Source organism: Pogoniulus pusillus, chromosome 11 (assembly GCF_015220805.1).
Source record: "Pogoniulus pusillus isolate bPogPus1 chromosome 11, bPogPus1.pri, whole genome shotgun sequence".
Taxonomy (NCBI): domain Eukaryota; kingdom Metazoa; phylum Chordata; class Aves; order Piciformes; family Lybiidae; genus Pogoniulus; species Pogoniulus pusillus.
The window spans coordinates 15,999,995-16,012,169 of NC_087274.1; the positions used below are offsets into that span (position 1 = coordinate 15,999,995).

Consider the following 12,175-nt stretch of genomic DNA (forward strand, 5'->3'; position numbering starts at 1 on the left):
CTGCCCTTACAGCCCAGGAGCAGGGAGCTCGGCAGCAGCCTGGCTATGCGGGCAGGAGCAGCCTGGCATCACAGACAGGAGCAGGAGGGTGAGGAAAATGCATGTGTGCTTTATTCGTGGATATGTTTGGCTACCGAATGTACAGAAGAGAGAAGTACAGGTCACAGCCCAGCAGCACAGGCAGGCACCGGCTGCCCTCACCGCCCCCTGCTGCCCACCAGGTTATTGCTCTAGCACCAGCTCCACGCTGCAGCATCTCCCACCCTGCTCCCACTCCTGCTTGGACAGCCAGGTGGTGTCTGTACAGACACCACAGTTCAGGGCCTTTAAGCACTCCAAACCACTGGGAACGGTGCTGAGCTGTCAGAGCTCAGTGGCTGCAGGAAGCTTGGCTGCTGTTGTCCTGCTTTTCTTTTTGCCTCCCATGGCTCTTCTTTGTGCTTATTGAAAGTCCCTCAGGTATGGAGCATCTCCTTAAAAATGACCTCCTTGGCTTGGTCAGGCCTTTGCCTTTACAAGCAGCTGCTTGCAGTGGGTAATCATGAGGCTTTCCAGTGAAGATCTGTGGGTTAGGTCACAGAGCTCAGCATGAGGGAGATTCCACCCAAAGAAGTTCCTGACTGTTCCCTAGGGACCACTGCACCCTTGTGCTTGAGGGCAGGGAGGGATGGGACAGGGTTTGCTTCCTGCAGAACAACTCAGTCCCATCCTGGTTTGGCAAAGCTTGATCAGTGAGCAGGCTGGGAGGGAGCTTAGCTATTGAACCTTGGCCAGAGGGTGAAATGATCAGGCTAAAGTCATGCAGGATTGGGGACTGCTGCTGCTGCTTCGAGTGCTGTGGGATACGCCAGCCCAGCCCAGCCCCTCGCCCTGTGCCACACTTGCTTCATTTTGAAAGCAAGCCCAGAGCATGGGGAACCCATGGGAGTGGAGAAACTGGGCTGAGGCAGTGTTTGAAGGATGCTGGATCCAAATTCACAGCACAGGACAGAGACTGTAGACACTTTTGAAGTCCCTCAATCAAGGGCCCGAAGAGGAGCCCCTCCAGCAGCCAGCCATGCACACTGCCTCTCTGAGGCACCTGCAGGCATCCTGGCAAACCTTCACCATGGGTTGTGAGCTTCTCATGCAATGCCTCTCTGATAATGATCCATGGTGCTTGGCCATCACCTTCCACAGCCTTGGGGCACTTCTAGCTGTTGAGCTGCCATCCTTCCACAGCTAAGGGACTCCACCATCACCCTGGGCAGCCTAGTCCAGGGCTTGACAACGCTTTTGGGGAATATTGTTCCTTGTGTCCAGCCTGAACCTCCCTTGGTGCAACCTGGGGCTGTTTCCTCTTGTTCCATTCCTTGTTACTTGGGAAAAGAGACCAATCCCACCTGGCTCCAACCTCCTTTCAGGGTGCTGTAGAAAGCCAGAAGGTCTCCCCTCAGCCTCCTTTTCCCCAAGTCCCTCATCTGCTCCTAGCCAGCCCTGTTCTCCAGGCCCTTCACCAGCTATGTTGCTCTTTCTGGACACACTCCAGCCTTTTTGGACTGAGGGCCCCAAGTACCATTTGAGGTGCAGCCTCACTAGTGCCCAGTGCAGGGAGATGATCCCTGCCCTAGCCCTGTTGGGCTGTGGCACTTTGAAGGGAGCTAAAGGAGTTTCCTGTCCCTGGCACCACCTCTCTCTCTGCTTTCCTGATCTGAGTGAGCCTCTTGGCACTGAAGATCTTGTGTGCAGGTTTCAGTTCAGGGTGTGATTGCCACAAGATCTGGATCTTGGCATGTTCCTTTGCACAGCCCTGGATTAGGAATTAGGTGCTATAGTCCTGAGAACCTTGAGGAGCAGAACTTTGGACAGGACACAGCCAGGAGGATTTCTGTGCATGTTTTAGGCATCCACAGATGCCCAGCTGAAAACAGGAGTGGCTTCATGTTGGACCAAACCCCAGGAGAGCTGCTGCAGCCTCTCCACAACACCTGAAGCAGCAAGCAAGGGAAGGTGTTCTGCAGGGAATGGGAACATGAAGGAATGGACTTTGGTGTGCCAGCTGCTGCCAAGCCTTTCTGTGGATCCAAACACTTAGGAGACAAAGAGGTTCTTGGAGGAGCACAAACCAAGGAATAAATGAGCTGCTGCCAAGCCCAGGCCTGGGCTCTGAGGGAGAATCAGGACCTATTCCTTGTGTCCTGTGGTGGTCACCCTGGGCAAGCATTTAACCTGGGAAACCTTCTCCTGGCCCCTTAACATTGCCTCGCTCGGCATGAGGGGTTCAGTGCTCCAAGGAGGCAGTGAGAGTCCTCAGCTCATCTCCCTGGGGGAAGATCACCAAATGCTCAGGTAGGCCAAGGTCACACATCAGCTTCCTGAGGATATCTGTCCTCAGCCTGCAGCAGGGCTCTGGCTGAAGCTCAGCAGAATGGAGCTCTTCACCAGCCACTGATAACCTGAGAGACAGCAGAGACCTTCACAGGCTAACCTGGGCCCAGCTGCTCAAGAAGGGCAACTGTAGCACCCCACTGGCTGCCTATGACATGAGTGATGCCTTGGCCTTCCCACGGACTGGCTGGGTACTTCTGTCCCCACGTGCTGCCTAGCAAACCTTTCCTATCCTGTCTCTTCCTCAGAAGTCTAATGAGATGCCCTGACTGAAGCCCCTCTGCCAGACTGGTGGGCACACAGGTGGCACATGAGAATGGCTAGTGTTGGGTTCACATCGAGTCCTGCCCACAGGATACCACAGTCAGCCCTCATGGAGAAAGGTCAGCTTGGAGTGGGACAGTGTTGGAGCCTGGTTGTTTGGACATGACAGTGAAATACCTATGCCAAAGGTTTTACAGGAGAAGAGAAGAGAAGAGAAGAGAAGAGAAGAGAAGAGAAGAGAAGAGAAGAGAAGAGAAGAGAAGAGAAGAGAAGAGAAGAGAAGAGAAGAGAAGAGAAGAGAAGAGAAGAGAAGAGGAGAGGAGAGGAGAGGAGAGGAGAGGAGAGGAGAGGAGAGGAGAGGAGAGGAGAGAGGAGAGAGGAGAGAGGAGAGAGGAGAGAGGAGAGAGGAGAGAGGAGAGAGGAGAGAGGAGAGAGGAGAGAGGAGAGAGGAGAGAGGAGAGAGGAGAGAGGAGGGAGGAGAGAGGAGAGAGGAGAGAGGAGAGAGGAGAGAGGAGAGAGGAGAGAGGAGAGAGGAGAGAGGAGAGAGGAGAGAGGAGAGAGGAGAGAGGAGAGAGGAGAGAGGAGAGAGGAGAGAGGAGAGAGGAGAGAGGAGAGAGGAGAGAGGAGAGAGGAGAGAGGAGAGAGGAGAGAGGAGAGAGGAGAGAGGAGAGAGGAGAGAGGAGAGAGGAGAGAGGAGAGAGGAGAGAGGAGGAAGGAGAGAGGAGATAGGAGAAAGGAGAGAGGAGAGAGGAGAGAGGAGAGAGGAGAGAGGAGAGAGGAGAGAGGAGAGAGGAGAGAGGAGAAGAGAAGAGAGGAGAAGAGAAGAGAGGAGAAGAGAAGAGAAGAGAAGAGAAGAGAAGAGAAGAGAAGAGAAGAGAAGAGAAGAGAAGAGAAGAGAAGAGAAGAGAAGAGAAGAGAAGAGAAGAGAAGAGAAGAGAAGAGAAGAGAAGAGAAGAGAAGAGAAGAGAAGAGAAGAGAAGAGAAGAGAAGAGAGAGGAGAGAGGAGAGAGGAGAGAGGAGAGAGGAGAGAGGAGAGAGGAGAGAGGAGAGAGGAGAGAGGAGAGAGGAGAGAGGAGAGAGGAGAGAGGAGAGAGGAGAAGAGAGGAGAAGAGAGGAGAAGAGAGGAGAAGAGAGGAGAAGAGAGGAGAAGAGAGGAGAAGAGAGAAGACTCCTGTTTCTGCCTGAGTATGGCACCTTTCTCTAGAGGGAGCACACCAGGAGGAGGTGACAGCCTGCAGATTCACACTGGCTGCATGCTGGCCGTGGTTTCAAGTGGGGGGATAATCCCTGCCAGCCAGTTTGCAGCATTGCTACTTGGTCCACCCCAGAGGTGCTGCAGGACCTTTTCTGGTGACCAAAACCAACACCTTCCCACCACTGCTCTGGGCTCTTCAGTCTGAACCAGCTGGGCTGCCTCTCAGGTCCTTAGCAACCTTGGAGACAGACTGAACTCCACATCACTTGACATGTCCTGTTTAGAGTCCCACAGCACGAGTCAGGCCTTCAGGAAACCTCCTGACAGCTCATCCTTCAAAAGTCTTTCCCTTCTTGGCTGGGGCAGGAAAAATAATTTCCTCTGTAGCTCTCATTTCTTGGCTCAACTTTCTCCTTCAGCTTTTCCAAGGGAATTGTCCATGGCTCTGTTCTGGTCCACAGAGAGCTGGAGTGACAACAACCAAGCTGTGAGGTGGAAAGGTGGCCAGAACCCAGAGTGAAGTGGTTGTCAATAATGCTGATTGTATAAAATCAAACCAGTTGGCAGGTGGAGGAGGGGGAAGGGATGTCCACATCCTCGCCTCTCCTGCCACCCCTCCCTCCTCCCCAAAACAGTTACTGCTCTGCTTGTTTTGTGAAGAAACCAACACAAAGAGAGTCTCTACCCGGTGTGTGCCCACCCTGCCTCACATCACAGAGAGGCTCAGCACGGCAAGAGAGGGCAGAAGCCACATCTGCAGCGAAGAGGCTGCCCAGTGGGAGGGAGCTGCTGAGCTGGAGGTCCCTGATGCCAGGCGAGTGGAGCCCCGCAGGAGCCTCTCCTCTCCAGCCACCTGCAAGAGAAAGGAGGCAGCATGGGGTGAGTGGGGTAGGTGTTCCTCACCTTGGGCCCTCTGAGGAACCTTCTGGGGCTCTGCAGCCTTCCCACATGTGTGTGTGCAGAGGGAGGCAGGGCTGGCCTCATCCCACCTAGGCTAAAGGTCAGCTCAGCTCTCTTGGAGATGGTGGTGAAGGTAGTTGGCAGCACTGTGGCATGCAGCAGGGTCACCTTGTGGGCGCTGCACTGGGTGTGCAGCCCACAGGTTTGGGCACTGGTTGGAGAAGTCTTTGTGAGTGCCTGGGTGCCCACTCTGGTCAGTGGAGATCCATGCAGCCCATGGAAGCACTGCTGGCCAGCATCTCGACCTGGTGGCCTCTTCAGGTGGAGGTGTTCCCTGGTTGAAGGACATGCTCCAGCCCCTCAACGTCCTTCTTGCAGTGAGGGGCCCAAAACTGGGTCCAGCATTGGAAATGCAGCCTCACCAGTGCTGAGTGAGAGGGACAAGCCCTGCCCTGGTCCTGCTGGCCACACTATTCCTGCTCTGAGACAAGAAGCCTTAGGAAGTCAGCCAAGCCTCTGTGTTATGACCTCCAGGATCCTCATCTAACAATGGAGAACCTGTGTTCCAGGCAGCCAAAATGTTTGGCTGATGCCATGCAGTTGTTCTGCAGGAGAGCGAGGAGCCAGAGCAATGGTCCTGGCTCCCCCTCCACACTTCTGAACACCCCGAGGGGCTCCCAGCACTTCTACATAAACTGCATCACTGTGGCACCCATGAAAGAAAAGAGAGGTGGCCAAAGGCAGGAGAGCAGGTTCAGCCCTGTGCTGGATGGTGGGAAAGAGTATGTGAGGGCATGAAGAAGAGGGTGAATCAGGAGCTCCAGGAGGTGGAGGGGAGGTTGGAAGTCTGCTCGTAGCTGAAAAGACACAGATGGAAGAGGGAGTCGAGGTGAGAAGGGCATGGAAGAGGTAAAGACACAGCCAAGCATCTCTTGGGAGCAGGTCAGCCCTCTCCTACCTTGGTGGGCTGGAGGTGCTCGAAGATGTTCTCTCTGAGGGTTGCCACAGCCCTGTTGGCATTTCGCTCCTGCTTGTACATCTGTGTGGTGGGGGGGATGGATGGGGCCACAGCTGCGTTCAGGTAGGTCCCATTGCCAAAGGCCAGGATGGCATTTTCTTGGTGTGGGGAGGAGATGGAGAAAAGTGGTGTCAGGGCAACATCTCCAAGGGGAAGCACACACAGAGCCCTTCTGCAGTCTCCCTTGGCTGCACCACCCACACTTGTGCCCAAGGGGCTTCAGAACTCCTTTGCTGAGAGAACAGGGAGCTGAACACCTACAGCCTGGTGAGGAGTAGGGTACCTGCATTCCCCAGAAGCCTCACCAGCCCACAGGGGCCACTGCCAGCCTGTGGCAGGTGGCACTTACGGAGGCAGATGTTGTGGGTGAAGAGGCGCAGGAAGCTCTCACACTCTTCCTGCCTGTTGCCGCTCGCGTTGCAGGTGCACCAGGGAGCTATGCTGGAGGTTGAGTTGTCAACGTAGTTGGGTGTGATGGGGCTGCCTGCCAAGAAGGAGAGAGTTACCACAAGGCTGCTACTTCAGGAAGGGGCAAGGAGTCCCCTCCTTGCTGCTCTCCTGGGTTGCTTACAACTCAGCTCAGCCCCTCCATGAGGGCAGCACAAAAAAGCCCTTCCAGTGCTGGTGGCACAGGTTTGGGTTGCTCCCAGGGAAGAGAAAAGGGCAGACGTGAATCTTGTGCCCACCTCACCACCACCAGAGCCTGCTGTCACTCTAAGCAATGGGCATCTCCTGGGAACTCAGGTTCTCCAAGAACATTCCGATTCTGTTTGGAAAAGCCAAGCTCAGCCTCCGGAATGGTCAGAGGCAACAATGGAAGGAATAAGCCAGAACAAAATCTTGACCCTAAAGCCTGTCAGTCTGTCCTACTGATCAGGGTGGGCCAGGGCCAGTGGCTGTTGATGCCTCTCTTCTGGCTCTGGGTATGCTTGTGCTGATAGAAACCCAGATGGGTTTCTGCCATCCTCTGAAGGCAGCAAGATGGCAGTGGATGATGACTTTCAGTGACACCACTGGTAGTAGCACCCAAAGAACCTCTGATAGAATCATAGAGTGGTTTGAGTCAGAAGAGACCTCCACAATTCACCCAGTCCAACCTCCCTGCAGTCAGCAGGGACATCCCTGCAGGGACATCGAGCCTGTCCTTGAATACCTCCAGCAGTGGGGCCTCAGCTATCTCCCTGGGCAACCTGCTGCAGTGTCCCAGCACACTCCCGGTGCAGAAACTTGTTCTAACATCCAATCTCAATCTCCTTTTTGGTTTCAAACCATTGCTCCCTCGTCCTGTCACTCCAGGCTTTAGAGCAGACGCCCTGGCACAGCGCACATTGTTCCGCCTGAGCCAGCAGCTGGGGTCTTGCAGCAGCTCATGGTGCATGGTTTCTGCTTCCACTGCAACTGGCCCAACATTACCCCACACTCCTGGCTTAGGCTTCCTCTCTGATGACTGCAGAATGCCCAGCACCTCCCTTAGGCCAGTCCCAGCTCGCCGCCTCAGAGCGCCAGAGGAGACATTTGCCACCCAGGAGTGGGGATAGCAGCCTCAGGCCAGAGCCTGTGGCCCTACCTATGATGCCTGTGTAGGCCAGCAGACAGGCGGCGTAGCTGTCCCTGCGGCAGCCACTGCCAGCCTGCGGCGACGGTTGGCAGTTGAACTGGAACTCGGCGTAGCGAGACCTGCGGGCAGAGCACAGAAGGGCACACGTTAGCACAGGCAGGCAGGCCAAAGGGCTCTGGGGCCACAGGCTTATGAAAGACAGGGACCTGCCCGAGTGGGTCAAGAGGAGGCCATGAAGATGATCATAGAATTAGAGAAACGTTTTGGGTGGAAACCCCTGGCCTCAGTTTGCACAGTGTCTTGGTCAAAGCACCAAATCTCTTGGCACAAAGCAGCTTTCAGTCACACTCTGGGCTCACTGGGACTGTCTGGGCCGTGCTGGAAGCTGGTGCATCATTCAGACACTGCCAGGCTGCCCTTGGCACTTAGCTCTCTTGCTGGCTTGGGTGGGTAAACTCTGCAAATCCTGCTGCCAGCCAGATCCTTGCCAGCTAATCCTGGCAAATATCTGTTAGCAAGTAAGCATCTAGTTTGGACATTGATGGACATCTAAGATGTCCACGTGAGGCTTTCAGGTAGGACACAGGACCTAGTGGAGATTCAGATCTAAACAGGCATCCCACAGCCAGGTCAGAAGGCATCTCAAGTGGCATTTGAGCTGCTTAGGAAACTCAGGCAAGCACTGGCACTGCTGCTTGAAAGCAGCTCATCTGTGAGTGCTTCATCCTTTTAGATGGCAGCCTGCAGTGCCTGAACTGTGACCCTCAAATGCTGGCGCTGCCTGGGCAGTCTCGGCAGAGCTGAGCTGCTCCTCCCAGACAGCCTGTATCTCCTGGCCATGTGCTGCCGCTCCGCCCCGGCATTAGCACTTGGACCTGAGCTTCCTTGCCCGCTTCTCTCCTCATCTTTTCTTCCTCTTCTTTGTTTCCATGTTTGCCCCAAACCAATCTCTTTCTCCCAAACCCCAGTCACCCTATTTTGTCCTGCATTATTTAGGGAAGGAAGGCACTGATGGGTTTGTGTTATTCATGGCAGTAGAGCCCTCCCCTCTGGGTGGGAAATTCAAGGGGTTACAGCTGTGTAAAAGCTGCAGGAGGACCAAGCAGTGCAGGCAGGGTCAGCCCTGGCCTATCTTACTCCTTTTCTTTCAAGGGCCATGATTTGTTACTGCCTTTTCTCCTGGTTTCTGCACTGCTGGCTGTGACCGGGTCACACATCCACCCCTTGCTCCTGCTGTGTCTCCAGAGGATGTTTGCTGTTATATATTCAGAGAGCAAAGAAGCAAATAATTAACAGCTGTGCTGCTCACAGGAGACAGCTTCCAGCCTCCTGGGAAGCGATTCTCTCCCCTTTGATTCTCTTCTCCCCTGCTGTGCCCGCTTGTCTTGTTAGGAAGAGGCCAGTACCCCTCCGTTGCGGGCTGCCTGGTTCGGCAGGGGATCCCTGAGCCAGAGCTGGTGCGGCACAGGGGTTAGCACCCTGCAGAGCGCATGGAGGCTACCTGCAGACGTAGTTCTCGCGGCAGGAGTCCAGCGGTGCCAGGCAGTTGGGCTTCTCCTTGGACTCGTAGGAGCAGGCGGGGACGATGGTCTGGCGTCGCCGCTCGGCGCAGGCGGTGTCCTCGCAGGGGCAGAAGAGCAGCTCGTGGGTGTACTCGGGCGGCACGCGGTCGAAGAACTTGCGCAGGGCCTTGTGGCACTTGGAGCGGTTGCAGGCGTCGGCGCGCGCCAGGCGCCTGATGCAGAAGGAGACGTACTCGGTGCGCAGCCGCTGGCACATCTCGTCCACGTTGCAGGCCTTGGCGGCGTCCAGGCACCGGTTCACCTGCGTCACCTCGTTCTCAGCCCCTGGGGATGGAGGCAGGTGGGGATGGGGTTTGCGTTCACCACCCTGTGCCAAGGCTGTCCTGCTTGTCCCACTCCCACCTGTGGCACCTCAGTGAGACGGACAGAGACTTCCAGAGTGAAGTCCACATTTTCCCTCTGTGCCTTGGCAGGACCAACTCTCTTTTCCCTGCTCACCTTTCCCAAGAGATGCCACAGCCACCCAACAAGCTTCACTACTCGAAGTCCCTCCACCAGGCTCCTACATTTAATAAAGAGCAGTCTCCTCTACCCCAGACATCTCATAACACTTTACCAACCTGAGTTAACCAACCTGATGCCAAGGAAACCAGCAGGCATTAGAAAATACATCTATTTATGGGCATAACTGGGTCCACCTTCATGATGAAGTCTCCTCTAATGGACCTTCCTTTACCAAAATGTTGCTTGAGATCAAACATTGGCTCAGTGGCTATGCCAGGCTCTGGATGAGTGATCTGCACTAATCTTTGCCCTTCAGACTCTCTGCCCTGTGCAATGAATTTTCTCAGAGCTGTCGAGGGTCAAGTCTGGTTTTGACAGCAGCTGTGCTATGCTCATTCCAGGACCCACCTGAGCAAACAAGAGTCACCTTGGTCTGAGGGCACATCATTAACAGTGCCCTGACTTGCCCTACCCAGCCCAGTTCTGCCCAGTGTGCCATGTCCTAAGCAGCAACAGTGCCTTCCCAGGATGAAGATCAGAGATCTCATCCAACTTGATGCCTCTGAGACCTCACTGCTGCCTGGTTGTGAGTACACATGAGTCTGTCTCCACACCCTTACCAAGGTCATCCCAAAAGCAGCCTGGGTGCGAGAGCAGGGCTGTGCTGAGGGCATGCAGGGAGGGTGGAGGAAAGCTTACAGCAAGGAGGACAATCAAGAAGAGAAAGTGAAACCTGTGGTGATGGATGAGAAGCGCATTGATTTGGGAGGCACAGAAGGGGCTCTCGAGTTGCTGTGGCAAAGGCCTCCTCTGCACGTGTTGGGCACAGGTGAGAGCTGAAGGTATTTGTGTAACGCTGCTTGTAGGGCTCCAAAGATGGATGAGGATGTTTCATGCAGCGGGGAAATGCTAGCAGGAGTCAGTGGAAGCATTAGGCTCTATCTGATCAGAGAGATATGATGAGGATCCTCCAAGCGTGAGGGAGAAAATGAATCTGAAGCCATTTTTCACCCCTCTGAATTAAACTCATGACCTGAGGCACACTAGAAGGGCTTTCTCCCAGCAGAGAAGGATTTCTTCATAGAGAAAAAAATTGCCAGGATGATAAATTTCCAGAGCAGAGTCAAGCCCTGTCTTTGGCCAGGATAAAACCAGCCAGTCCCTGCTGGCAAGTGTTAAAACCTGGACAGCCTCTCTGAGCACCTCAGACCTGGCTGCCTGCCTTCATTCTCACTCATGTTACCATGGAACGGGTTTGGTTGGAAGAGACCTTGAAGATTATTGAGTCTGACCAGCACTGCCAGGTCACCACCAAACCATGGCCCTCAGCACCACATCTCCATGGCTCTTAAACCCCTCCAGGGATGGGGACTCCACTGCTGCCCTGGGCAGCCTGCTCCAGGTCTTGACAACCCTTTCACAGGGAAGAAATTCTTCCTCATGTCCAACTTAAACTCCCCATGATGCAACTTGAGCCTTTTTCCTTACCAGGCACTTATTCCACTTCTCCTCTGAACATTTATTTTCCCTTTCCAGTTCTCTCCACTGCTTAGAGGGAGCTGGAAGTGCAATTCCAAGTGCTGCAATGAAACTTTCCCTTGGTGTGGTCCCACCACGTGGGTATCTCCCTTTAAAAATGCCCAGAGGTTACCATTGATAGAGCTTTGATCTCTGCTGTCAGCAAACATAGGAGACAGTGACTGGGAAGGTTCCATTCCCCTGTCAGCTGATGGAGCACAGGGTACAGCCCTGCTTTCCTCCTCTTCCCACACCATAACAGAGGATGTGTTTTATAGATCACCATTGCAATTAGTGCAGGCATATGGAGTTCCCAGTTCAAGTGAGACATGGAACTGCTGGAGAGAGTCCAGCTGAGGCTGTGAAAATGCTGAGGGGCCTGGAGCAGCTCTGTGAGGAGCAAAAGCTGAGAGCCCTTGGACTAAGAGCCTGCAGAAGAGCAGCCCCAGAGGGGATCTGAGCAATGCTCAGCAAGAGCTGAAGGGCAGGGGGCAAGAGGGTAGGGCCAGACTCCTGTCAGTGGTGCCCAGTGATGGGACAAGGGGAAATAAGCACAAGCTGGAACCCAGGAGTTTCCATCTGAAGATGAGGAAAAACTTCTTTGGTGCAAGAGTGCCCAGAGAGGTTGTGGAATCTCTTTCTCTGGAGAGATTCCAAACCCACTTGGCCATTGTGATCCTGGGCAAACACTGTGAGTAACACATTCTTGGGAATTTGGGGTTTAGCATATATGAAAAAGAGTCCTCTGGCACTTCTGGTGTGATCCTAAGCACTATACAGGGTCGGGGTGGCAGGTTAGAAGCTATGTTACAGAAGCTGTTGATGAAAGTAAATCATAGAATGATTTGGTTTGGAAGGGACCTCTAAGATCATCCAGTTGCAACTTTCCTGCCATAGGCAGGGACACCTCCTACCAGCCCAGGTTGCTCAAGGCCTCATCCAACCTGGCCCTGGACACCTCCAGTCTCTCCCTACTCTCACTGTAAAATATTTCTTCCTAATATCCAGTCTAAATCTGCCCCCTTTTATCTTAATCTGCCATCTCCCAGCTTGTAAAATAATTAATTAATAAATAAAATAATATAATTAAGTAATAAATAAGTTTTAAAAAGGTTAAACCAAGATACTTCATGTCCCTAGATGGGTGCTGAGTCCTCTGGTGTGTTCTCTTGCTGCTCTGAGCCCTTTTGCCTTGCTGCCCAATGGGTTTTCAGTAAAAACCTGACAGTGCCTTAACCAGGCATAAAAATTCCCATCCCTAGAATTCACTGTGTGCTGAAGAGCCCTGTGGGACTTCAGTGAAAGGGGGAAAGCTACAGCAAAGGTGG

General features: G+C 53.9%; 1 protein-coding gene across 2 annotated transcripts in view; it reads right to left on the bottom strand.

Annotated features, from left to right (window-relative positions):
• Positions 1 to 3,721: 3,721 nt before the first annotated feature.
• GFRA4 (GDNF family receptor alpha 4) overlaps positions 3,722 to 12,175 on the bottom strand; it is a 73,185-nt gene continuing 64,731 nt past the window's right edge. The window contains exons 4-8 of one of the 2 annotated variants that reach the window (XM_064151190.1): positions 8,804 to 9,149; positions 7,312 to 7,421; positions 6,094 to 6,228; positions 5,685 to 5,842; positions 3,722 to 4,679 (exon numbers count right to left, since the gene is read on the bottom strand). In XM_064151190.1, coding sequence (XP_064007260.1) covers positions 4,533 to 4,679; positions 5,685 to 5,842; positions 6,094 to 6,228; positions 7,312 to 7,421; positions 8,804 to 9,149 — 896 coding nt within the window. In that variant the 3' untranslated portion in view covers positions 3,722 to 4,532. The remainder of the gene's footprint in view (positions 4,680 to 5,684; positions 5,843 to 6,093; positions 6,229 to 7,311; positions 7,422 to 8,803; positions 9,150 to 12,175) is intronic. The other variant, XM_064151191.1, reaches the window with a different exon arrangement.